This window comes from Piliocolobus tephrosceles, chromosome 14, assembly GCF_002776525.5.
Source record: "Piliocolobus tephrosceles isolate RC106 chromosome 14, ASM277652v3, whole genome shotgun sequence".
In the NCBI taxonomy this organism is placed as follows: domain Eukaryota; kingdom Metazoa; phylum Chordata; class Mammalia; order Primates; family Cercopithecidae; genus Piliocolobus; species Piliocolobus tephrosceles.
The window spans coordinates 22,239,843-22,266,906 of record NC_045447.1 but is presented as its reverse complement, the minus strand read 5'-3'; the positions used below and the strand labels follow the sequence as shown (position 1 = coordinate 22,266,906).

The 27,064-nt window shown below is 41.3% G+C and overlaps 1 protein-coding gene across 3 annotated transcripts in view; it reads right to left on the bottom strand.

The window, feature by feature from the left end:
* The window catches only part of ASTN2 (astrotactin 2), a 997,023-nt gene that overhangs the window by 353,812 nt on the left and 616,147 nt on the right, over positions 1-27,064 (bottom strand). For all 3 annotated transcript variants that reach the window (XM_023223654.2, XM_023223656.2, XM_023223655.3), the window contains one exon: positions 17,476-17,664. In XM_023223654.2, the coding sequence (XP_023079422.1) occupies positions 17,476-17,664 (189 nt within the window). The remainder of the gene's footprint in view (positions 1-17,475; positions 17,665-27,064) is intronic.

Genomic DNA, 27,064 nt, shown 5'->3' with positions numbered 1-27,064 from the left:
GTGCAATGGCTTGTGGTCCTCCAATGTCTAACTCTACCCAACAAAACAGTAACCCTTAGTATTTAATTTTTCTCATTAAGAAGGATTCAATCCTATTTTTTTCTATGACAGGGGGTGACAGTAAAAAACAAAGTGAACATAGCCTTAGATAATACAAAAAATAAAAAAGTATATTATTTTCCCCTTTACACCAACATCAGACTGAGTTTTGTTCAGCCCGAATCCCCAAAACCTGTCACAGAATAAGCACTTGATGTGTACTGATTGGCTAGAGCACAAAGCTGAAGCAAATTTAATTGCAATTTAGCTTAATTCTCAAGCTGTGTTTCTACCTCCATTGCAAATACAGCTGCAAAATGCCTATATGGTCTCTGGAGTTGTTTATTCCCAGTGGCTGGGTCCTCACTAACTCCTAAGAAATAGGGAATTAATAGAAACTTACAGGGGTATCCTTTAGAGTAACTTTAGTTCTCTGAACTGTGGCATGAGAAGTAAGAACAATCACTTCATCCTCTTTCTTTCCTCCTACTCTAGAAAGCATCAAAAGAAACTGAAGCAGCCTCAAGGTCACTGGGAACTCAGTAAAGAATGGAGAGGCTGACTCAGAGTTGAAGGTTCTTTCAAAGTCCTCAGGCATACAATGAATTAACCAGCCCTGGGCTACTCAAATGCCTGTAGCTTTGACTCCTGGCTTGTGCCTGCTAATTAACTGTCCACTTAATGGACTCCTCTGAGGATCTCAGGCTACATAAAAAATAAATGCTCATTTTGGACCCTTAAAAGCCACCTTTGAGGTGTTCCACTACATTATCATTAATAGTAATTATTCAGTGGTGATGTTACATAAAACCCCAGCCACTGCCCTTGGAGCTTTCTGTATAAATTCACATCCAATAAACTGTGATCATATCTTTCATTAGAACTGTTACTACATACATTTCTATTCAGGGCATCTCTCTGAAATAAAAATATTTCCCCAAAAGTTAATTTTCTTGATACACATGTGTGGGCTTATTAATGTGAGCTTAGAATAGACTTACTCTTTCATTTATCTGGAAGGAATACAGAGAAAGTAATGCTGGCAAATTTGCATCTCACATGATTTCAAGTGTGACAGAATGCATACTACGACACAATTTTGGAGTAAGTGGTATCTCACAGATGCCTGGATTCATGTTGAGGCAAACGTCACTAATATTACCAAACCTTTACAAGGCATTTTAACCTGTCTTTTCTCTCTCTCTCTCTCTTTTTTTTTTTTTTTTTTTGAGATGGAGTCTTACTCTGTCGCCCAGGCTAGAGTGCAGTGGTGTGATATCTTGGCTCACTGCAACCTCTGCCTCCCTGGTTCAATCGAGTCTCCTGCCTCAGCCTCCCAAGTGGCTGGGATTACAGGCATGCACCACCACACCTGGCTAATTTTTGTAGTTTCAGTAGAGACGGGGTTTCACCATGTTGGCCAGTCTGGTCTCAAACTCCTGACCTCAGATGATCCATCTGCCTCGGCCTCCCAAAGTGCTGGGATTGCAGGCATGAGCCACCGCACCCGGCCTAACCCTGCTTTTCTCATCACCTCTTCCTCCTCTTCATAATTCTCCTGTGAGGCAGGCACTGTTCTGTTCCCTGATTTCATGGTGAGAAAACTGAGGCTGAGAAAGGCGATTAGAAGGTGCAAGGTCTTACAGCTAGTAATTGCCCCCTTTGGTGCTTACATAGCCTTTCCTGATGGAATGTCCATCCTCCGCCATGGCTTCCTTACCTCTGCAATCCCATCCCTCCACCCCTTCATGACCCACCTTGATGTTCACGTCTACAGACCCTCTTTGCTCTCATTTGCCTGGAACACTCCCTCACATGTTAACTGTTACTCTAGCCTCCAGGTCTCAGGGAGCACTTCTTCCAGGGAGTCTTCGCTGCCTCTCACTGAGCAAAATGCACTTGCTGGCGAGTCCATCTGCACAAGAATAGAGACCTCAACTGTCTTCTTCCTCTTTTTATCTCCAGAGAATTTATTTTATTTTGTTTTGTTTTTAGATGCAGTCTCACTCTGTCACCCAAGCTGGAGTCTAGTGGTGTGATCTCAGCTCACTGCACCTCCACCTCCCAGGTTCAAGCGATTCTACTGCCTCAGCCTTCCGAGTATCTGGGATTACAGGCATGCATCACCACACCAAGCTAATTTTCGTATTTTTAGTAGAGACGGGGTTTCACCCCATTGGCCAGAGTGGTCTCAAACTCCTGACCTCGTGATCCACCTGCCTTGGCCTCCCAAAGTGCTGGGATTACAGGCGTGACCGTGCCCGGCCCTATCTCCAGAGATTTATAAGACCTGATATATAACAGGTGTTCAACCAAAACTCATTAACTCACAAATGAGAACTAGTGGTAAAGTCAGGGCTAGAACTTCTGACCTCAAGTTCATTTCTTTGTCATCATCTTATTCCCTCTCATAATTAATAAAACAATAACAGTAACAAATGACTTCTGAGGTGTGATTTCTTTCTTGAGTGAGATACCAGTATGGACTTACCATAATGTAATATAGTAAAATTTCAGCACTGTGGGCTCCATTAAGAATGCATAATGCTTGACCAGGGGCTGGGCTGGCCCATAACTTTGAAGTGTTTATTTATAAAAGAGATTGCTAAGCACTTCAGTGCATTAGCAGTGTAAACAAGATGGGTGGGGGGGGGGGAATGGCAGAAGATACTTAAGAGAACAAACTGCCTGGAGTCACTTTGGAAGCACCCATTATGAACAAACAATCACTGTGCTAATTACAATTGCTCTGCTAATTACAATGACTGTGCTAATTACAATCTATCCTTATCTGTTCATAGGTTCCCTAAGGACTCTTCCTTCTGAGCATTTAGACCAGCCTGAGTTACCGCCTGCATTTGAGTGTAATGAAATTGCGCTTCTTTAAAAACTGTCTCTGCTTCACATGTCTCAATGATTCAGATAGGCTTTCCCCTTCTAGAAAAAGAACACAGTCAGGGATTTTGAGGCCAGAAATTTAAAACAAAACCAAAAAAAGGGGGGAAAGTGAGCTGTGAAGACAAGCAAAATGGATCTTGTTGATTTTGTTGTTTTAGCACCTTTTGCAGTCTAGAGACACATTTTTAGGTTCGTTGGAGAACATTTGAAGTATGCTCTGTATAATTTGTTTTCTTCATAAAATGACCATGTTTGGTATATTTAGAGATGTGAACATTGAGAATAAAATTTAAAAAAATTAAAGCAGCTATTTTTCTTTCCTCTCTTACCATAAATAGGGGGAAAGATTACAGAGGGCTTGTTTAAAAATGGATTGCAATTCCCTGCTCCCCATTAAAAAAATAAAATAAAAATAAAGAGCGTCTTTCACAAGATCTTAATTTTACTACTTACTTTCTGTCGCCAATTAAACTAATGGGTGTTGATGCTATGAGATTTTTTGTTTCAGTGCTTAAGAATAATAAAGCTTCACCCAGGCCAATGTCTTCTCCCAAATGAATTTCTCGATACTTTTCCAGTTTGTCTTCAACCTTTGACCTGAAGCAGAATGCAGCACTGCTCTCTGCTGGTAAGTAGCTTTCTGCTGCATCCAATTGTGGCTGAAATTGCAGCGTGGGCACATAGAGGAGGAGGCTTGAATCCAGGCACCCAACCGTGGCTTCAGCACTTGGGAGTTTGCAGCCTGCCTTCAATAAGTGCCTTCTCTGTTGGCACTGATCTCTGAGCATCCCTGTGCTCATCAGATAGCAGAGTGGATTAATGCAAAATAACCTCTGCTACATTATGCACTGGGGGCCTACTGGATTGCAGGACAGGGCTCTCTCCCCTGGCTGCTGCAAAACTGAAACATATTCTCTGCACTTGGTCACTCTAGAGAGGATTACATGATGGAGACCTCTTTAGGATTCCATGGATCTCTAGTGCCATTGGCCTTGGGACTTGGTTCCTGCTTTGAAACTGGCAAATGGAGGAACAACAATCCTCCATTCTCAGGAATAACCTAGGCAGCTGGTGTTTCCATCTAACATTTAAGTTCAGTTTAACACTTTGCTATTCAAAGCTAGTCCTCTGTACTCATGGACATAAAGATGGGAACAGCAGAAACTGGGGACTACTGAGGTGGGGGAAGGAGAAAGGGGACAAGGCTTAAAACTAAATATTGGGTACTATGCTCAGTACATGAGCAAAGGGATCATTCATTCCCCAGACCTCAGGATCATGCAATATACCCAGGTAAAAAATGAGCACATGTAACCCCCAAATCTCAAAAGTTGAAAAAAAAATTTTAAAGAAAAACAAACAAAAATAATAAAATAAAACACACATAACAATTAATCCAATCATTCTAGTCCTAGGAATTTGTTCTACAAATGTATTAGTATGCTCACACACACATACATATATATATATATACACACAAAGTTGTTCACTGAAATATGTTTTGGAAAAGCCAAAAACTGGAAGCAACCTAGATGTGCATGAATAAAGGAGTGGTTAATAATTACATGATTCAATCATTCAACACATATTCAGCAGGAACTAGGGACACAGCAATGAACAACACAGACAAAAATCCCTGCCCTCATGGAGCATATGTTATCCCTACAATGGAAAAATATGGCATGCCTGAAACGTAGGAGGAAGATCTATAAACATTGATAGCTCTCCAAGAGCTATGAGTAAATGAAAAATTCAAGGTGCAGAACAGTATGGCTGGCTGCCTAGCTAGCTACTTAGATCATATGATCCCCCTTGGAAATACATATTTTAATTTATTTAAAATTCTGGTCAATACAAAAGGAACTTAATAGTCCTTTGGGAAACGGGATTGAGGCCCGGAAAAAAGAGACTCTTAAATATGTTTGAAAAACAAACAAACAAACAAAAAAAGCTGGTCCTCGGACCTAGCAGCTCATTTGAAATGCAGAGCCTAAGAATTTATTACCTGTGGCCTACTGATGCATAATCTATATTTTAGCAGGCAACTGGTTTGTACATTAGAGTTTGAGAAGCACCAGTATGATTCATGTGTACTGAGTTCTGACTTTAAGCAGATATATGGAAAATTCCCACCTTTAGATAGGGTTTTCATGCATAATAATGATGATGAGCTATTATTTGCTTCACAGCTCTTAGAGGATCATATGGTTTAGACCAGGAGTGTCCAATTTTTTGACTTCCCTGTGCCATATTGAAAGAAGAATGGTCTTGAGCCACACATAAAATACGCTAACACCAATAATAGCTGATATGCAAAAAACAAAAACAAAAACAAAACACAACAACAAAACTCATATTTCTTTTTTCTTTTTCTAGATGGGGTTTCACTCTTGTTGCCCAGGCTGGAGTGCAATGGTGCGATCTTGGCTCACTGCAACCTACATCTCCCAGGTTTAAGTGATTATCCTCCCTCAGCCTTCCCGCATAGCTGGGATTACAGGCATGCACCACCACACCTGGCTAATTTTGTATTTTTCGTAGAGACGGGGTTTCTCCACGTCGGTCAGGCTGGTCTCGAACTCCTGACCTTAGGTGATCTGCCTGCTTCGGCCTCTCAAAGTTTTGGGATTACAGGTGTAAGCCACTGAGCCCAGCCAGAAACCTCATAATATTTTAAGAAAGTTTACAAATTTGTGATGGGCCACATTCAAAGTCATCCTGAGCCACACATGGCTCGTGGGCCACGGGTTGGATGAGCTTGGTCTAGACCATGTGTGTGGCATGTGCCTGAGCACACACATTATCTAGAGGCTGTGGAGTGTTTACAAGAGCAGCCCTTCAATCCTGGCTCCATCATTTACATGCTGTGTGGCCTTGAATGCCATGCTTCATCTCTCTGGGCTTCCATTTTCTCATGTAAAGAGTATGAGCATCAATCTGCTTTGTCAACATGTGTCATGGGAGAAATATCTGCCTATGCTCCCCAAACGCAGGTTTTGAAAGGTTTAGAAAACATCGTTTTACAAGATGGATTATGCTTTAAGGGTATTGGGAAATGGACAGAGGATGTGATGTGGTGAGAATACGGGAAGAAAACTAGGACAGGTAGTAGGTGAGCGAGACTGATGTGCAGTTCAGCAAGGCTTGCTGGTTAAGCTTCATGCTGTTTGAAAGGGCCTCCTTTCCTATTGGGCAAGTGGCACTTTTATGCTTATTGGTAAATTGTTTTGTTGTTTTTGTTTTGTTTGTTTGCTTGCTTGTTTTTTTGAGACAGAGTTTCACTCTTGTTGCCCAGACTAGAGTACAATGGCACAATCTCGGCTCACTGCAATCTCCGCCTCCTGGCTTCAAGCAATTCTCCTGCCTCAACCTCGCAATTAGCTGGGATTACAGGCACCCGCCACCACACCCAGCTCATTTTTTGTATTTTTAATAGAGACGGGGTTTCACCATGTTGGCCAGGCTGATCTCGAACTCCTTACCTCGTGATCCACCCACCTTGGCCTCCCAAAGTGCTGGGATTACAGGCGTGAGCCACCACACCTGGCCTTATCATTAAATATTTTTAATATCACCCCAGAGGTGGGAGATTAGCACACCACTGCAACTTATGGATCTGGGCCCAGGCCCTTAATCGAATTCCACATAGTAAATATGAACACTTAAATCCCACACTCCTAATGAGATGTATTTCACTATAGAATGTTCAGGCAGAAAAAAAAGGGTGACCCTATAAGACACAGGTGACAGAACACACTGGAGAGATTATGTTTTCCCGAGGCTGTGATTCTACACTGCTAGCTGAGCTGTCCACTTCCCATGACCCTCATCCCCAGAGCACGAAGGGCTGAGCTTCCACCCCTATCCTGGGCATTTGATGAAAGCACCATGTTTTTTTTTTTTGAGACGGAGTCTCGCTCTGTCACCCAGGCTGGAGTGCAGTGGCCAGATCTCAGCTCACTGCAAGCTCCGCCTCCCGGGTTCATGCCATTCTCCTGCCTCAGCCTCCCGAGTAGTTGGGACTACAGGCGCCGCCACCTCGCCCGGCTAGTTTTTTGTATTTTTAGTAGAGACGGGGTTTCACCGTGTTAGTCAGGATGGTCTCGATCTCTGACCTCATGATCTGCCCGTCTCGGCCTCCCAAAGTGCTGGGATTACAGGCTTGAGCCACCGCGCCCGGCGAAAGCACCATGTTTACCAAAACATGTGCTGCTTGGAAGAAGTTGAGAGGATAACCCTGGCTCCAGTTCAGAAATAAGTTTTGCAGGGAATGGAAAAAAAAAAAAAAAAAAAACCATCTTCATTTGCTGTATGGCTCCTGGAATTGGGGGGAAAGGAATGCAATTTAAGGCAGAGAAAGGAATATTTATTGGGAACCTACTGTGTGCTGGGAGCTTTGCTTATTTGCCTGTTAAATCCTTGCCAAAGCTCTTGGAGGATATTTTAAGGTAAAACACCACTTTATAGTTGAAGATCTTGAGATTATTGAAGTTAAGAAATTTATCCAAAGCCACACAGCTTGGAAAGGGCAGACACGGGATTTGGACCCTCTTAGCTTTTAACAGCAGCACACCAGTCAGGAAGAGGATCTAGTCCCTGCATAATCCTGCATATGCAGGTGAGCTTTGCTTACGCCTCCTTAGTGATGAACCTGGTAGCCCCCTATGGCACGTGGGTCTTCTGTCTGCCAAGGACAGATATACAACAGGTTCCAATTCCATTTAATTATCTCAACATCAGAAAGTGGGCATTGTTACTGTTATTCTTAATTTAGGGATGGGGGAAATTGAGGCTTAATGAAATAATGTGCCTCTAGTCACACAGTTGACCGAAGGCAAGTTGGGTCTCTGAGTCCAGAGCTAGCCTCTTAAACACCAAGTCATTGTATCCCAAAATTGTTGGATCATATGAACCACCTGGAAATACTAGTAAAAATGCACTTTCCCGATCCCCTTCTCTGGGAAAAATGGTGGGTCTTGGTGCAGTCCCATGTAATTCTTATGATCAGGTGAATAGGAAAGGCTTCATTAAGCTCCTGGCCATAAGAGTTGAGTAGAAAAAATGCTATGCTTTGCATCAGATGCTCTCAGCCTCTGTCTGATATTTGCACTAGCCTTAATTTACTGAAGAGGCCACAGAAACCAGGGAGAAGAATGGTCAAGGGTGGCCGGGTGCGGTGGCTCACGCCTGCAATCCCAGCACTTTGGGAGGCCGAGACGGGCAGATCACGAGGTCAGGAGATCGAGACCATCCTGGCTAACACTGTGAAACCCCGTCTCTACTAAAAACACAAAAAATTAGCCGGGCGCGGTGGCGGGCGTCTGTAGTCCCAGCTACTCCGGAGGCTGAGGCAGGAGAATGGAGTAAACCCAGGGGGCGGAGCTTGCAGTGAGCCTGAGATCCCTCCACTGCACTCCAGCCTGGGCGACTGAGGGAGACTCCATCTCAAAAAAAAAAAAAAAAAAAGGAAAAAAAAAAAAAAAAAAAAGAATGGTCAAGGGTGATACAGCAGGAAATGGCAGAACAGTATCAGAAACTCATAGGAGCAGAAAGTATAATTGCAGTTGTCAGAAACTAGGTGAACTAGGTGAACAGAAAAATGGGGAGGCAAGGACCAAAGGGTACAAGGTTTTGGGAACAAAGTTTTATTATGCAAGATGAATAAGTTCTGGAGATCTGTTATACACTATAGTCTCCATAGCTAACAATACTGTATTGTAGACTCAAATTTCACTAAGATATGTTAAGTGTTTCATTTTGTTTTTTGAGACAGGATCTCACAGTGTCACCCAGGCTGGACATACACTGGTGCCATCACAGCTCACTGCAGCCTTAAACTCCTGGGCTCTAGTGAGCCTCTCAAGTAGCTGTGACTACTGCTGCACAACACCATGGTCAGCTAACTTTTTTTTTTTTTTTTTTTGTAGAGATATGATATCACTATAATCCTCAGACTGGTCTTGAACTCCTGGCCTCAAGAGATCCTCCCATCTTGGCATACCAAAATGCTGGGTGTTAAATGTTCTCAGCACAAAAACACTAAATAAACAAAGAGGGTAGGAGAAAGCTATGGAAGGTAATGGATCTATCTATGGCCTTGATGGTGGTGATGGTTTCACTCATATATACTTATCTCCAAAGTAATCGAGTTATGTACATTAAATATGAACAGCTTTTTTAATGTCAATTATACTTTAATAAAGTGGTTTGAAAAAAGAAATTTAGCTTTCTGATTCCAGCCCCTATGGTACGCCCAACATTGGTCTTGATTCCTGCCAAAGATGTCAGAAAACCTTGGAAACATGGAGCCACACAAAGGAAAAGAGATTTTTTTCTGCAACCAGTTCAGGAGTTAGAATGCCAGGAAAATTCACCCCTTGACTCCTCTAATCCAGTTCCAACTGCTGTCCTCAGTGCACTTCCAAGATCTTGCCAATGGTCCCGCAAGGAAGGCAGCAAACAGCTATGTTTCCAACTGACAAATTGAGGATTTTGCTAAGAGTTTGAATATTGCAGAATATTGCTTCATAGAGAGGCTTGGGAATAGCCTTGAAAAATCAGAAGCTAATGCCTCCTTTTAATTAATACTGTCTCCACTAACAGCCTCTTTTGCTTTTTCTTATTTCAATGAGATCATCATCTATTATAAAGCACACAGACCCGAGAGTGCACAAACACAACTTCCAGGCCTGGTTCTGCCACTAATTCTCTACAGGACCTTGGCATTGGTGCTCCTGTACCAATGGAGCACCAATTGGATGCCATGTCTCCAAGCCTTCAGACAGAATATAGTGCAGACAAACAGGCTGAGGATTGAAGGACTGGCTTATTCATGTATTAGTGATACAACTTTAGACACTTTACTTAACCACTGTGAGCCTCAGGTATCCCATCTACAAAAGGGGAGAGTTTGGCCAGGTGCGGTGGCTCACACCTATAATTACAGCACTTTGGGAGGCTGAGAGGGGAGGATCACTTGAGGCCAGGAGTTCAAGACCAGCCTGGCCAACATGGTGAAACCTTGTCTCTACTAAAGATACATAAATTAGCTGGGCATGGTGGCACACGTCTGTAATCCCAGCTATTCTGGAGGCTGAGGCAGGAGAATCAGTTCAGCCCAGGACCCAGGAGGCACAGGTTGCAGTGAGCCAAGATCGTGCCACTGCACTCCAGCCTGGGCGACAGAGCAAGACTCTGTCCCATACAAACAAACAACCAAACAATAAACAAACAAACAAGAGGAGAGTTTGTACAAATTGTTCTCCAAGGTTTTTCCAGCTATAAAGTTTGTGGTTCTTCAGTAACTGAATGAAAGAAATTGACAAGAGAATAGAAGGATGTATTATAGTTCTCAGAGGCTGCAATATGAAACAGGAGAGTGCTAGGAGCCTGGAAGGCATGACTGCTAAGTGAACTTTGGTATTAAACCCAGATGCTACCACTTCTTTAGCTGTTTGACTGCTAGGCTAGTTAGCCTAATCTCTCTGTGCTTCAGTGTCCCACAAATATTTCTGTGCCTTTGCTTCTCAGAGTCTTACAATGTGCTGAGATAAGATAGCATGTCTTATCGTAAGACGCATCATAAGATAGCATGTCTCTGTCCAGTCCTTTGAGATAGCAATGGGACTTAATTTGACTAGAAATAGAAGCAGAATTTCACTGCTAGGAGAAAGTTATGATAGCCAAGTTTGTTTTTCACTATGAAAGCATTAATGGAAGCACAGAAAGGTGATTCTTCTGTCAGTCTAGATTTCCAAACACCAGAACGGCTAGAGCCCCTGCCATCCAGGGAGAGGCATGTGGTATGACCAACACATAAAAACTTTCACATTCAAGCCACTGAAGTTTGAAATTGTTTGTTCCCAAGACACAAACTAATGCATTCTGACTGATACATTCATTTCCTTTTATTCATAAAGCCAAGTTGTTAATGGCTCCTTTGCAATAGGTGTGAAAAGATCAAATGGAAAAACACATAAAGTATTCAGTATAGGACCAGACACATAAAAAATGTGCACACCATTAAAAGGGGGGAGGAGGGAAAGAGGTGGAAGGGAGGGGAGAGAAGGTTTCAGAAGCAGCATGTTTAATTAATCATCTCTTAGGAAGGCACTAGAAAAAACATAGGCCAGAACAGCTTTGGAGACCACTTAATAAGAACTGACTCAGTATCCTCAGTGGGGGAAAGAGTGAGTGCTACTAACAAAGACCCGCTTTCCTTGAATCCTTATAAAAAGCCCTTCTGTCTTGCCAGGCGTGGGTTGTCGGTGCTGAATCCCCAAATCCCATATCTTACCCCAAACTGTCCTCTTATGCTATACAATATGCACATCTGATAAGCAGACAAGATTGAAAAGTCCCTTTCTAATAAATCTTTCATGAGCTCCTCCAGCTCTTTGCAGGTCATTCTTGAGGGCCTATGGGCAAATGCCTGTGGCCAGCAGACCTATCTTATTTATGATGAGCCTTTTGCAAGATCTACCACTGCAATTTGCTCAGTCACCATTTCCAAGCAACTTCTCCTTCCTGCCATTTCTGAGACACCAGGTTCAATAATAGTTCTTGACTGATGTTTATCTAAATCTCTGCAATCTACAACCAAAGTTGACCTTTCTTCCTTATAGGAATGAAGTAGAATGAATGAGGGTAAGGGGGTGGGGCGAGAGTAAAAAACAAACAAATAAACATCAAATACCACCAACCTTTGGTGAGTTTATCTCACTTGAACAGTCTGTCAATTCCCACACTGATCAAGAACAAAGGAAAGGGGATTCTGACAGTGACCCTATATGGATCACTAAGACCAACACTATGCACTGGAAGGGATAAGAAACAACAAAGCTTGACATCACTTACTGGACTTGGGAGCAATTTGGAAGCAAAATCATTGGCTCTTCCCATTTCCACAGAACTTGACATTTTACCAAAGGCTTCATTCATGTCAATTTCAACCTAATTCCTAATCCAGTGGTCTCTCTCATCTCCATTCAGTCTCTCAAAACAAGCCCCATTCCCTTCCTAGGAATAAACTGTATTTTGACTTTTGTATGAACTCCGTGTACTTCTTTCTTGATCTTTTCATGTCTCCTTCAGTCCTTCCATCTTGCACACATTTCCCACTTCCCCACCTTCTGCTGTCTGTCTCTGTACCTCTTTAACTCTGTTCACTGCTCTACATCTCTTCTTAATTCTTTCTTTGCTTGCTGTTCCCTCCTGCTGTGACACAGACTGTTCTTTAGTGTCTCCTCTGTTTTTGCCTCTCTCTCCCTGCCTCTGCTCTGTCTGTCTGAGTCTCCTTGTCACTCTTGCCCTGTCTTAAGCTTTTCATGTGAGTCCCTTAATGTGCACCATGCTTAATCTTTGCACACAGTGCGAACCCTCGGACTGGTCAGGAAATATCACCACATGCTCACACCCTCAGGAACAGGCTGTAGCCTACATGCAGTGACCTGAAGAGGTAGCTCCCCATGGAGTGGTCCTTGCCTAAGATCCCTGTTTAATTATCAATTTGGTTACCTCCTGTGACACCTGGGTCCTCACTCTACACTGAGAACAGGGATAGAACACATCGCTCTCCTCACCACATGCTGATATGGGATATAAAGTAATTGCATACATCCTTTATTGCAGAACAAGAAACCAGGGAGCACTGGTTTGGGAGTCAGAAACTAACTTTCAGGGTGAGAGGAGTTCCAATCACTGTGAATACTGAGCCAGTTATATCCTTTCCTGAGCTTCCGTTTCTCCATCTGTACAAGTAAGGTCTGAAATAGTTAATCTTTAAGTTCTTGTCTAGGTCAGAGACATTACATTTTTAAGCGCTTTGTAAAGCAGAAATCCGGGTTGCTCTTCCAGAGATTCAAGAGAGGAAATGAAAACACAGACCTCTCTTATATCAGCAGTTGCTAGGTGGGGTGATCTAGGCAGGGGCAGGGAGGAGAACAAAGCAGAACTGTAGCTGTCACACAGGAGACACTAGCTGGTAGAGAGTTTGATATCCTAGGCCAGCCAATTGTCAGGAAATGAGGCATATGGTGAGACGGCTGGTGGCAGTACTTGCTGGCTACTCTCTAGGGCTGGACCAGAGATTACTTAGAGGAGGGAGGAAAGGAAGTAGTAGGAGGAGAGAAATGACAACTGCATTTGATGCTGAAATACTTGCAAGCTTTCAGGAACATGAAGGACAAAGGAGCTCCATTCTCCCTACTGCCTGGAGCTCAGGAAGGGAGACTTGAAAAAGATAAATTTAGGGCTGAGCGCAGTGGCTCACGCCTGTAATCCCAGCACTTTGGGAGGCCAAGGTGGGCGGATCACGAGGTCAGGAGTTCTAGACCCATCTGACCAACACAGTGAAACCCCTTCTCTATTTAAAATACAAAAAATTAGCCAGGTGTGGTATGTGCCTGTAATCCCAGCTACTTGGGAGGCTGAGGCAGGAGAATCGTGTGAACCTGGGAGGCGGAGGTTGCAGTGAGCCAAGATCACGCCACCGCACTCCAGCCCAGGCAACAGTGTGAGGCTCCGTTTCAAAAGGAAAGACAAGGAAAAGATAAATTTAGACTCATCAGAAGTGGCTTGCCTTTCCACAGTGGGGAAGCAACTGACTTAGCATGGTTCCAAGAGGTTACATAGTTGGGAGATGGAAATAATTGCAAAGAAAGTTTAGCTGAAGCCAAGGATGACAGAGCTTAAATGGAATGGATTGCTCTAATATAATGGTGATAGTCTTGGGAGTTTTCTAAATCTTGAGGCTGTCATCAAAAGAGAAAATCCTGGTCTGTTCACTCTACTCCCCTCCATGGGCAAATCAGGGCACTTAGGCTCTGGCTGTTCAGAGGCAATCCAGGGTTGAGATGTTGGAAACAATAAGCAGAATGTTTGAGGCAGAACAACGACTTCTAATGTGCCTAAAGTTGTGTCTGGGACTGGGACTGGACACTCCTAGGCCAGCCTTTAAGATGCCATGCTCTTTTCTTTTCTTTTCTTTTTTTTTGAGACAGAGTCTCGCTCTGTCATCCAGGCTGGAGTGCAGTGGTGCTATCTCGGCTCACTACAAGTTCCGTCTCCCAGGTTCACGACATTCCCCTCCCTCAGCTTCCGGAGCAGCTGGGACTACAGGAGCCCACCACCAAGCCCGGCTAATTTTTTGTATTTTTAGTAGAGACGGGGTTTCACTGTGTAAGCCAGGATGGCCTTGATCTCCTAACCTCATGATCTGCCCGCCTCAGCCTCCCAAAGTGCTGGGATTACAGGCATGAGCCACCACCCCCAGCACTGCCATGCTCTTTCTTACTGACAAGTCTGTTGGCGGTGGGAAGATAAACACCCCAGGCAGTCAGGAGATTTGAGAACATGGTCCCACAATGACTTGCTTTGTGACCAAGTCCTTTCCCTGCATGTGAAATGAGATCCCAGGATTTAGTGAAGTTTGTTCAGGATCTAGCCTCTTACTATACATGTGGATCCTTCTTTTGGACCAAGCTGTTCTTCACACAAGAGAATGGTACATTGGCTCAATTATCAAATGCCAGCTACTCTGAGAGCTGCTGTGAGAAATGAAACTCCATAAAACATGCAATGTACCTATGGAAATGGCTGGCTTCTGTTAAAAGCACCCCATTTTAAAGATGAAGCAGTAGAATTATGCTTGTCGTGGATGGGGCTGGGATTTGAAGGCAGGTTCATTTGCAAGTCTGTTTTCTTGACTCCCACTGTGGCTTTTCCATATGTCTGGGCCTTTGCAGGCTCCTTCCTGCACAGGAAAATGCCCTTTAACTCTTATCTCTCCCAAGAGGCACTATTCTTTGCTATCACTTCAAACCTCAGTTCACAAGCCTTGTCCTTTGAGAAGCCCTTTATGTTTCCTTCTAATTCCTTTCAACAGGCTTCCCATGGGAACTCTTTGGAAACCATTGTCTTTCCTTGGAACACTGCTTTGCAAATTAAGTTTTTCTATTTTTTTAAAACTTGTGCGTGTCATCTTGCAAGCTTTTAAATTTCTTCCTCAAAGAGAAGGAATAATTCCTTTATTTTTTTCTTTTGTATTCCAAGCAGCATTATTCTATCCATGATGTTGCTCAAGACACACTTTCATAGACCATTAAAATTATAGAAAACTAGTATCATAGAATCTCAGCATTGAACCACAGTTCATCCAGACTATCCTTAAATTTCCCTCAGAGCTTTTTCTGATTTTTGTTCTTCTTCTTTTTTTTTTTTTTTTTTTTTTCAATAGAGACAAGTGTTCACTCAGTTGCCCAGACTGGATTTCAGTGGCATGATCATAGCTCACTGTAACCTTGAGTGGCCAGGCTCAAGTGATGGTCCTGCCTCAGCCTCCTGAGTAGCTGGGACTACAGGCATGTACCACCATGTTCAAATAACTGTATTTTATTTTATTATTTTATTTTATTTTATTTTGAGATGGAGTCTCGCTCTGTTGCCCAGGCTGGAGTGCAGTGGCGCGATCTTGGCTCACTGCAAACTCTGCTTCCCAGGTTTATGCTATTCTCCTGCCTCAGCCTCCGGAGTAGCTGGGACTACAGGCGCTTGCTACCACGCCTGGCTAATTTTTTTGTATTTTTAGTAGAGATGGGGTTTCACCGTGTTAGCCAGGATGGTCTCAATCTCCTGACCTTGTGATCTGCCCGCCTCAGCCTTCCAAAGTGCTCGGATTACAGGCGTGAGCCACCACGCCAGGCCCAGTTTTAATTTTTTTTTTTTTTTTTTTTTTAGCAGAGATGGAGTCTTGCAAAGTTACCCAGGCTGGTCTCAGACTCCTGGGGTCAAGTGATCCTCCCACCTAGGCCTCCCACAGTGTTGGAATTACAGATGTGAGCCACCATGCCTGGCTCAGAGATTTTCCAGTAAAGTAGCATTCAGCCTCTGCTTGAGTATCTGAGTCGTGGGTCCACCTGCCAACGATACCTAAAGTGTCAGAGGGGCTATTTCTATCTCATTTTCCATCTTATGCCCAATAACCAGCATGGTACATGGGAAAGAGGAGGTTCTGAAAGAGTTTATGATGATCACAAGGATGAACAGTTTTAGTGAATTCACATCTCCATTCTCATTCTCTAAAATGGGAGTAAGAGGGTATGCTGAATTGAAATACAAGAGCAAGGTTTTAGAGTCAGCTGGAGTTACATCGGATTCCCGACTCTACCTCTTACTAGATGATGAACTTGAGAAAGTCACTCAACTTCTCTGGATTAATTTCTCAATTGTAAAATGGAGGTCACAGTGCCTCCAATGATTCTAATAATGAAGCTAAAATGAAATTGTCTTGGCTCTCCTCCTTCCTAGAAGGGAGTCTTTGGAAAGCTACTTTACATTTCTGTTTCTCTTCTGTATAAAAAGGATGATAGTAACCCCTGCCTCACAGGATCATTGTGAGGATTACATAACTTAATAGTTAAAAAGTACTTAGAAAACCCTTTTGCATATGCTGAATCAATGTTAGTGGACACTATTGTTGTTAGCAGTAGTAGTTAGTAGTAAAGAGCTTAACACAGAATAATTATTAATAAACGGTAACCATTATTACCACTCATAATACAATTATCACTACTATTAGTAAGATGATGGAATGGAAACAATGATGACTATCATGGTGACTTATTACTAGTTCTGACTTTTATTGATATGACCTTAAATGATTAGGAGAACCTTGCTTTGTGAAATATCTTATTCTTTTTTTATGCAAACATGGCTAAAAGTATGTGTGTGTGCATGTGTGTGTGTGCATTTAGATAATCCTTTTCTATACATGCAACAAATCTCACTCTACTACCTTATGGTTCTTCAAGCTTTGAGGCATGAATAAGTCACCACTTTAGGTTTATCTTCTTTAGGCAGAACAGTTCCAGTTTCTTCAACTGTCTAAGGAAACCCTTTACCAATATCTTGCATGTTTAATCTGCACATAATCTGGCCAACCTAGCCATCACTCACTTATTGAGTGAAAAAAGCAATTTCTAAACAGCTTTACTGGGATTTGGGATGTGTGTATGTGTGTGTGTGTGTGTGTGTGTGTGTGTGTGTGTGTGTGTAGGCAGATAGGAAAAAACAGAGCAAGAAAGAGAGAAGTAGAAATTTTAAGAGCATTCAGGAAAATGTTAATTCTAGGTATATCTGGGTGATGGGATTTTTATTTCCTACTTCATTAAATGTCTTTATTTTTGAACTACCTGAACAGCATACATAAAATACTTATTTTTCAGTAGACTGAAAGATTAATTAATGTTTTTCAAAATGCCATTAACTGTACTTATAGGATAATTAAAGATTGAATTTAAAATATGTGGATAGAGCTAGGAAAATGGCAAGGTGGGACAAATATATGCTAGGACCACGAAAAAGAAATCTTGTGGAATAAAGTTTGCTGACTTTCAACACTCCTTAAGAGGGTACCTGTGAGCTTAAAGTGATGTTGGCCTGAATAACAGGTCTCTACCCCGTTGTGCCATGGCTTCCTCCCTATGCCCAGGTTGTTTGTCAGAGACTCAGACCAGCAATGTGCAAGTATCTACTGCATACCTAAAGGTCATCTGGAAGACTTGGCCTTGGTTCACATGCTGGGTCCGGTTGTTGTAACCATGTAGCATCTCTCCAAAGAGGGTATCATTGAATTTGGAGTCAGGTTTGAGGCACTTGGGGCCCTCGCAGACATCTGAGAGCATTAAGCAGGATTTTCCATCAGGAGCCAGTTTGTACTCCTCCACGCAACTGTATGATAAAACAGAGCTGAGAATTAGCTTCACACCCTGAATGCCCCCATTGGGGGTGACCTAAAACCAAGGCCTCCTTTCCCTGCAAAACAGGTCAGAGTTTAGGAAGGAGACAGCTATTCTGCCTGGAATCTATCTAGGGCACAGATGTCTAGAGAGAAGCACATTAATACTGCAAATTGGTAAATTCAAGGAAAGTCATTTGTGACATTTTAGAGGAATCAAGGGGACACCAGCATGCGCATCCACACACAAAGCAAATTTAAAAACTGTTTCCCATGAACACACAGACTTTAAAAAGCATGACAGACCAATTCACAGGGAATTATCAACCAGTGTCTCAAACCAGAATCTATTCCCAGTGCATCTGTCAACCAAGGTAGAAGACTGTAGCAAATACAAGGTTTTTATCATCCTGGTAGCTCAGAGGTGAAACTTTCCAGGACCATGGACAGCACAAGGCTTCTGTTCACTCAGGGATTTTAGCAGCCTCCCTTGGTCTAACCACCCATTTCTGACAGCCAGAAAAGCCCTTGACCAGCCTTTGAGACAGCGATGGTCTCATCTATGGGCAAAACAGGCATCTGAATATTTGCAATTTGAAAAGATTTGCAGTGACAAAGAAATCTCAGAGAGGCGTGGGCTGGAGGGGATGGGAGTGGTTGGGGCAAGAAATCAGAGATCTCAGCCCCTAAAAAATCATTCCAGAAACTGGAATTCTATGAGTGTCTACCTTTTCAAAGTTCAGTGCTACACACTAGGGGTATGGTGCACATAAATAAGTAAAGAGAGACAAGAAAATGGTCTGTGAGATTAGACAGACCTGTACAAATTCCATTTTTCTCCTTGTGACCTATGTGAACATGAGTGAGTCATTTAATGTCTATGATCTCCAGTTTCCTCATGTGTAAAATACAGTAGACACTCCTACCTTCCTTAATTCAGTAGGATGCTATAAGGTCACATGATACCTAGGCCACAAAAAAACCCCAGGAATTGCAATGTACTTAACACAATAATCATAATAGTGGTAGTAATGGTGGTATTTCTATTTGTTGAGCATGCACTATTCACTGAACACTTTCTGTATTTATTATATAACCATGAAGAAAGAGTAATATCATCATTTCTGCTTTACACATAAGCAAAATAAGGAGCCAAGAAATAAAGCATGTCATACTATAAGTAGCAAAGTTGATTTTCAAATTCAGTTCTGTTAGAAAAAGGGACAGTTGTCTATTTTGTCTCCAAATCTAGTGCCTTCTATGTGCACAAAATGACCCTGGTTGGGTTATACCAGTTTGAGAAAGTATACAGCAGGCAATCGCTTATTTGCCTTTCTTTCAAAGGGTGTAGCAAAGATTCATTGACTTTAACTGCAAAGGGACCCAGGAACTCAGATGGGAAAAGGAAGAGGCTCTGTATGGTGGTTTGGAAAGAAAATGTACACAGGTTGTGGGAAGCAGTAGCTGATGCTACAGATATAGAGCTGAACTGGAGGCAGAAAGAAGACAAGCATAGCTGAAAACTTGACCCAAGATTACTCTAGTGAAAAGCCAGGAAGTCTCATGCATGAAGCAAACCGTCACTGTTTCTCTGCTTTCCCCAGTCCCTGGTGTACTGCACAGATGCACTGATTGTCTTTCTAACATTCACATGTTCCTTTCCATAGTGCAGTGGGGAAATCTCTTGGAAAAGGGCCCTGTCTCAGAGCCTTGGTAAAGTATATCTCCATCTTTTGGCATCTGCTAAATATTACTAAGTCCCTTTTAATACAGTTGCAGTGCAGATGAAATGAGTGTATACGGAAGTGAATCATACATGGTGAGTGCTTGATAAAGTCTAGTTCCATCCATTTATTCAGAAAATATGGAGAAATGGTTTACTGGGTACACTGGCCAGAGTTCTGTCTCTCTCTCTCTCTCTCTTTCTCTCCCCATCCACACACACCCACATGCCTGTGTGACTGTGAATAAATATATTATTGTTGAAGTTGAGTAAACATTATCAAAGTCTGGCTGGGTGCAGTGGCTCACGCCTGTAATCCCAACACTTTAGGAGGGTGAGGCGGGTGGATCATGAGGTCAGGCATTCGAGACCAGCCTGGCCAACATAGTGAAACCCTGTCTCTACTAAAAATAAAAAATAATAAAAATTAGCCAGGCATGGTGGCAGGCGCTTGTAATCCCAGCTACTTAGGAGGCGGAGGCAGGAGAATTACTTGAACCTGGGAAGTGGAGGTTGTAGTGAGCCGGGATCATGCCACTGCACTCCAGCCCAGGCAACAGTGTGAGACTCCATCTCAAAAACAAAACAAAACAAAACAAACCATTATCAAAGTCTATAGAGTAAAATATGGAACTTCTTCATTTCCCACTCCTCACTTCCTGTCCCAGAAGTCACGTTGTTGTTATGTGCTCTTCCAGGAGTTTTTCGATCATTTAAATACATATTGTGTGTGTGTGTGTGTTTGTGTGTGTGTGTGTGTCTGTGTGTGTATACATACACATTTTTTTGAATGTGTAGACTAAATTGGGGGGATTTATATACACACACATACGCACAAACACATTTCATAATAAACTCATAAACAGAATTACACTATATATTGTTGTGAGACATGCATTTGCACCTGATGCTATTTCTTGGAGATCTTTTCAAAACACTATACACACAGATCTATCTTTTTTAATGGTTATTTGGCATTGCACAGTATAAATGTACCATAATGCTTTTAACTAATTTTTATTGATGGGCACTCTGGCTGTTTATAGCTGTTTGTTATTACAAACAGTGCCATAATGAAGACCTTTGCACATATATCATCGTGCCCAACTATGTGTTTCTATAAAAGAGATACTCAGAAAAGAAATTGCTTGGTCAATGTTTTATGAATTTTAAAATTTTGATAGATCTACTAAACAGTCACCTGTAGAGTCTCTACCATTTACAATCCTATAATTGATGAATGGGAGATCCCATTTTTCTACATCTTTCAGGTTCATTACTGCCAATCTAGGATAGGAAAAATAACTTATTTTTGTTTGGATTTGCATTTACCTTGTTACTGATTAAGTTCAGCACCTTTTCACATTATGTTCACTTGCACTTCTCCTTCTATAGATTATCCATTAATGTGCATTGACTATTTTTCTATTGTGATATTTGCCCTTTTCTTTGTATTGGTTTATATATGCTCTAAATATTTTCTGGGTACTTATCCTTCACCTTCCATATATATTAACATTTTTTTCCAGTCTGTGCTTGTATTTTAATCTTGCTTTTGATATCTTATTACCTCTCTCTCTTGGTCTTTGTGTCTGAAATTTGTGCAATCTTTAGAAACTCACAAGATGATAAATATATTTCTGTATATTATTGTAGTATTGTATAGGTTTAAAAAGTCTTTGGTTATTTAATATGTATGGCATTTATTTTTGAACGTAGTGTGAGTGGTTATTTTAACTTAACTGTTTTTTAAAATGGCTGGCAATTGTCTGAAATGTGTGACCTTTCAACAACAAACTTGAAATGTTATTTTTTTTACACGTGTAATCCCTACATATGCCATGTATACATGGTTGGTGTTTTTCCTGTTTAATTATCTGTATATTCCTGCAGTAATTCCAAGCTATTTTAATTACTATAGCTTTATTGCTTGTTTTGGATATAGTAATAAAGTAATACTGCTCCCCTTCATCAACACTAGTTTTCTATTTCCAAAGTCCTGACTGCTCTTCCATGTTTTTCCTTTCAAATGAATTTCAGAATGGGCTTGTCAAATTATATGCAAATCCCTAGTGGAGTTTTGGGTGGCAATGCTTTGAATTTGTAAACTAAATTGGGGGAAGATTTCAATACTAATTTTATTTACTTTTCTTTTATTTAATAAATATGTTTTGAAAGTTAACTCTGTGCTGGGCACTTCTGATAACTGGGACAAAGACATCTTCCATTAACACCACCATGTCCTCTTCCTGGACTTACATGTCTAAGCCTGTCTTGCAGTTGGGCTGAAGGGGCCATGCCACTGAATTCTGAACAATGGAATCTGTGCTGACACCATACAAGTTACTACCAGACTTTGCCTTTTCAAAACATCCTGTGATTTTCAAGCTGCCTCTTCCCTTGTTATGGCAAGCTTGGAGGCCATGTGTTCCTGATGCATTCTACAGGATGGAGGAAGACTGCCACAAACACAATAGACTTTGCACAAATAAGAAATTAACTTTTGTGCACAAACTTCTGGTTGGGGGAGGAGGCTCATTGGCTACAGGAAGAAAGCTTATCTTATCCTAATACAGCATCTTCATAATTTGGAGTCCTCTAATTCATAAACATAGTTTGTATCTCTATCAACTATTCTTTTAAAACATTCAGTGAAGTTTTTGACTATTTGCATAAAGGTTTTGCACGTGTCTTTTGGAGATTATTCATGGGCATTTATGAAAGGCACTATGCTGTAGAGGTTTATCCAAGTATGTTTTGGATCCAGACTAACAGAGTCCAAATCCTGCTTCTGCCACTTACCAGTTGTGTGACTTCAGACAAACTACTTAACCTCTCTGTACTTCCTTTGCTTATGTGTAAAGAAGATCATATGTGCTTTTTAGAATGAAAAATTATATTGTTGCATGCTTTTAAACTTCAGGAATAGGATCAGTTTTTCATTTATGCTTTCTTTTATGTTTTCTACATAGTTATTACTGATTTGAGAAAAGCTGTTACTGATTTTCCTAAGTTGATGTTGTATCCTACGAACATAAAGAACTTAAACATTCTAACATGTCTCCTAAATTTTTCTAAATGGATAAGCATATATTTGCTCAGTTTGGGTATTAGGATTATGGAATAAGTTAAAAAACTATCCTTTTTTTTGTTTCTTTCTCTGGATCAGTTTATATAGAAAAGATGTTATCCGTTACTTGATAATTAGATAAGTCTTGCCTATAAAATCCCCTGGGCTTGATGACTTCTTTTCAGTTGTAGATATTTAGTTCTTATCATTTATTTCCTTATTACCTGCCTATTTAGATTTTCTATATCCTCATGACTCAAACTTGGTAATTTATAGTTTCTAACATTATAATGCATTTTATCAAGACTTTCATATGTATTGGTGTAAAGTTCTATGCAGTGTTCTCATTAAATTTCTTTTGTCTTTTATGTTTCTATAGTTAAAGCACTAGCTCATTTGTAACGTGTTTGTGTTTTCTTTGCCCTCTCCTTTGAATAGGCTTTTTGTATTTTGTATTTTATTGGTGAGCTTCCTTTTTTCTTTTCTATTTAATTTATTTCAGCTTTTATTTGTATTAATTCCTTCCTGCTGTTTTCTCTGACTTTGTTTTATACTTCTTTTTATGGCTGCTTGAGTTAAATGCCTCATTTGTTTATTTTCAATCTTTCTTGCTTCTTAATAAATGCCTTGAAGCTTCTGACTGCGGCTTTGCCCACACCCCATAAGTTTGACATGCAGCCCTCATGCTCCTGCTCATTTCTAACGAGGTGAAAATTTGAGTTTGATTTTTTCCATATCCAAGGTCACTTAGAAGATATTTAAAAATATAATTCCAAAATAGATAATTTGTTTGTTCCTCTTTTTCTAATATTACTGCATTTTTAGACTGACAATGTAGTTTGTATAATTTCTATGTTGGTGAATTTATTGAGATTCTAAGGGAGTCACAAGTTGAGATTTTAGAGCTAATTAAACTTGAGTTCAAATACAGGTTGTGCCATCTACCAGTTATATGACCTTGATCAAGCCTGCTAATTTCCCTAGGCTTTGGTGTCATAATCTATTAAGGAAAATGACAATCCTTATCATGGGGATGTAAAAATTAGAGATAACTTATACAAAGGATGAAACTGTATCTGTCATAGTATTCAAGCAACGCATCAGCTATTATGCTTATTATTGTTACTGTTGTTGTTATTCAGTCTATTAACCCATTTCCATATCCTAGGAAGTATAAATTTATTTCCATTGGTACTCATCTCCTAGTTGCTGGCCTCTCTCTAGATCCAGGTTTCTTAAAGTTGACATAGTTGCTATTCTTTGATTCCTTTTTTGTTTTTCTGCTTCACAGCACATAATTGGTAACTTCTTATACGGCATTCATTGGAAATAAGGTATATATATAATTTGTATATATTTATGCCTATGGAATTATATAGAAGTCAAATATATGCATTATTTGTGTGTGTATGTGTGTCTGAGTGTGTGTGTGTACATCTCCAAAAGACACGTGCAAAACCTTTAGGCAAAAAGTCAAAAACTTCACTGAATGTTTTAAAAGAACAGTGGATAGAGATACAAACTCTGTTTCTGAATTAGAGGACTCCAAATTATAAAGGTTTGCTCCTTATAACCTATAATAGGTTGAATAATGGCCTCCTCAAAATGCCCACATCCTAATCCCGAACACCCGAGGTTATCTGACATGGCAAAAGAGACTTCGAAGATGGGATTAAGTAAAGGATTTTGAGTTGGGAAGGTTATCCTGGGTTACCTGGCTGGTCTCAATGTCATCACACGGTTCCTTATAAGAGGGATATAAGTGTGTTAGTCAGAAGAGGAGATGCAACTTAGAAGCAGAGGAGAACAAGAGGGGAGCAGAGTAAGAGACCATGAGTCAATGAATGCAGATACTCCCTAGCAGTTGGAAAAGGCAAGGAAATAGACCTTCCCCTAAAGCCTCCAGAAGGAATGCAACCCAGCCACTGTCTCAATTTTAGGAATATTGACCTTGAGAACTGTAAAATAAAGTGTGATATTTTAGGACGCTAAGTTTGTGGTGATTCATTACAGAAGCAATAGGAAATGCGCAACACTCACAGAGAGGTATTGTTTCCACTTTCAGATGGGAAAATTGAGGTTTCGAGAAGCTGAGTGACTTGTTTATGGAGGTATGTCTAGTCAATAGCGGTGCTGGGAATCGAACCTAGGAGCTCAAGACATGTGTGTGAATGTGAGTGTGTGTGTACAACTTTAAGCATATCACAACTGTGGATTTACAGTGATTTTTCTTTTCCCTGTGGGTGGGAAAAGATTGTGGCTTGCAGGAGAGATTCGTGGGGGGAAAAAATCCCATCCTTGTAAAGGCAAATGATCCCCTGAGTTTTGAAGCAGGAGCAGTTCTCCCCGCTCCCCCCTCAGCCACCTAAGGGCATAGGAAGGTTTATGCTAAGGTCTATTTAGTTGTTGGTTTCTTTTTTTAATTTTATTTTTGTACTATGACACATAATTATATAGCTTCTTTAGAACATTCTGTCATCTGGGAGATTTTCCTACAGAAATTCTAAAGAGTGTAGGCTCACAGGAAACCAGCCAAGATCTACATGAAACTCTATTTATACATGTGCCAAAATGAAAAATATAAAATGAGTGCAGAGATACAAACTGGGCATTTTAGCTGAAGGCAATGGATGTGTTACCCTTAACACACCCATCACATTATAGAGAATAGCAAACCTAGATGGGATTTTAGCGAGTGCACCATAAAACCTTGTATGTGCTTAGCTCAGAGCATGTTTTATTTAATCCTCATAGCAACATTGTGAGATGGGTACTTTCATTCCAACATTGCTGCAGAGAATCCTGAGGCCTGGGACATCTAAGTGCACTAATCAAGGTCACATGAGCATTTTGGAAAAGCCAGAACCTTGACTTGGATCTTACTCCAAATCCTGTGCTCCTTCCAGTTCATTACAAATGACCTCCTCCTATCTGTTTGTTGTTCAAAGGAGAAAATTGAGACCGACAGACAAACAGTATTGTCTACAAACTCTCAAAGCAAAGTATTTCTTTTTCTCATGTATTTTATCCTTTATTTATTAACTTATTCTTCAATGGTTTATGGAATCAACAGAATTACCAAAATGCATAACCTAGAAACTTTTTTAAAATAAGAAAGGGAATCAAATCCTTAAAAATATTAAGAATAGACTGTCAGGCATGGTGGCTCACGCCTGTAATCCCAGCACTTTGGGAGGTGGAGGCGGGCAGATCATGAGGTCAGGAGATCGAGACCATACTGGCTAACACAGTGAAACCCCGTCTCTACTAAAAATACAAAAAATTAGCCAGGCGTGGTGGTGGGCGCTTGTAGTCCCAGCTACTTGGGAGGCTGAGGCAGGAGAATGATGTGAACCTGGGAGGCAGAGCTTGCTGTGAGGCAGACATTTTGCCACTGCACTACAACCTGGGCAACAGAGCGAGACTCCGTCTAAAAAAAAAAAAAAAAAAAAAAAAAAGAAAAGAAAAAGAAAAAGAAAAAAAAATAAGAACAGGCCAAGCACAATGTCTCGTGCTTATAATACCAGCACTTTGGGAGGCCAAGACTGGCGGATCACCTGAGGTCAGGAGTTTGAGACCAGCCTGGTCAACATGGTGAAACCCCATCTCTACTAAAAATAGAATAAGGCCGGCGCGGTGGCTCAAGCCTGTAATCCCAGCACTTTGGGAGGCCGAGACAGGCGGATCACGAGGTCAGGAGATCGAGACCATCCTGGCTAACACGGTGAAACCCCGTCTCTACTAAAAATACAAAAAACTAGCTGGGCGAGGTGGCGGGCGCCTGTAGTCCCAGCTACTTGGGAGGCTGAGGCAGGAGAATGGCGTGAACCCGGGAGGCGGAGCTTGCAGTGAGCTGAGATCCGGCCACCGCACTCCAGCCTGGGCGACAGAGCAAGACTCCCTCTCAAAAAAAAAAAAAAAAAGAATAAATTAGCTGGATGTGGTAATCCCAGCTGCCTGCAAGGCTGAGGCAGGAGAATTGTTTGTGCCTGGGAGGAGGAGGTTGCTGTGAACTGAGATTGCGCCATTGCGCTCTAGCCTGGGTGACAGAGCGAGACTCCGTCTCAAGAAAAAAAAAAGAAAAAAAAAAAAAAAAGAGAGAGAGAGAGAAAAGTAGTTAAGGGTAAGAATAGCTCAAGGAACTGCACAACAGGTAGACTTGGACCAATGTTAGGAATAAATCTAAGTATCCTATTACTAAGGCAAGAAAGAAACAGGTTCCTTTCCAGTTTTCCTAATGCAGAAACCTGTGAAAACTTCATCCTAGGATCATCAGGGCTAGAACCAGCACCTAAGGAACTCAACTGCATTAGCCCTTCCAACTGATATCATGGGAATCTTTTTCACCAACACCCTCAGGATTGTCCCAACATTAACCAAAACAAAGATCAGAGGACGTGTTCTCTGAGTGGTCTTTGGTTACAGGTTTTATTCAAGGGAAAATCTACAGTTTCTCGAAAAAGAAAAGAAGGAAGTGAATAGAAAATAGAATTCCATGGAAAATTCTGGATTGATTATATAGCAGATTTTATATAGTCTAAGACCCCTAACAATGGTAAGAAACACTACCAGTTTGCATAACACTAAGAAAGAAACAAGG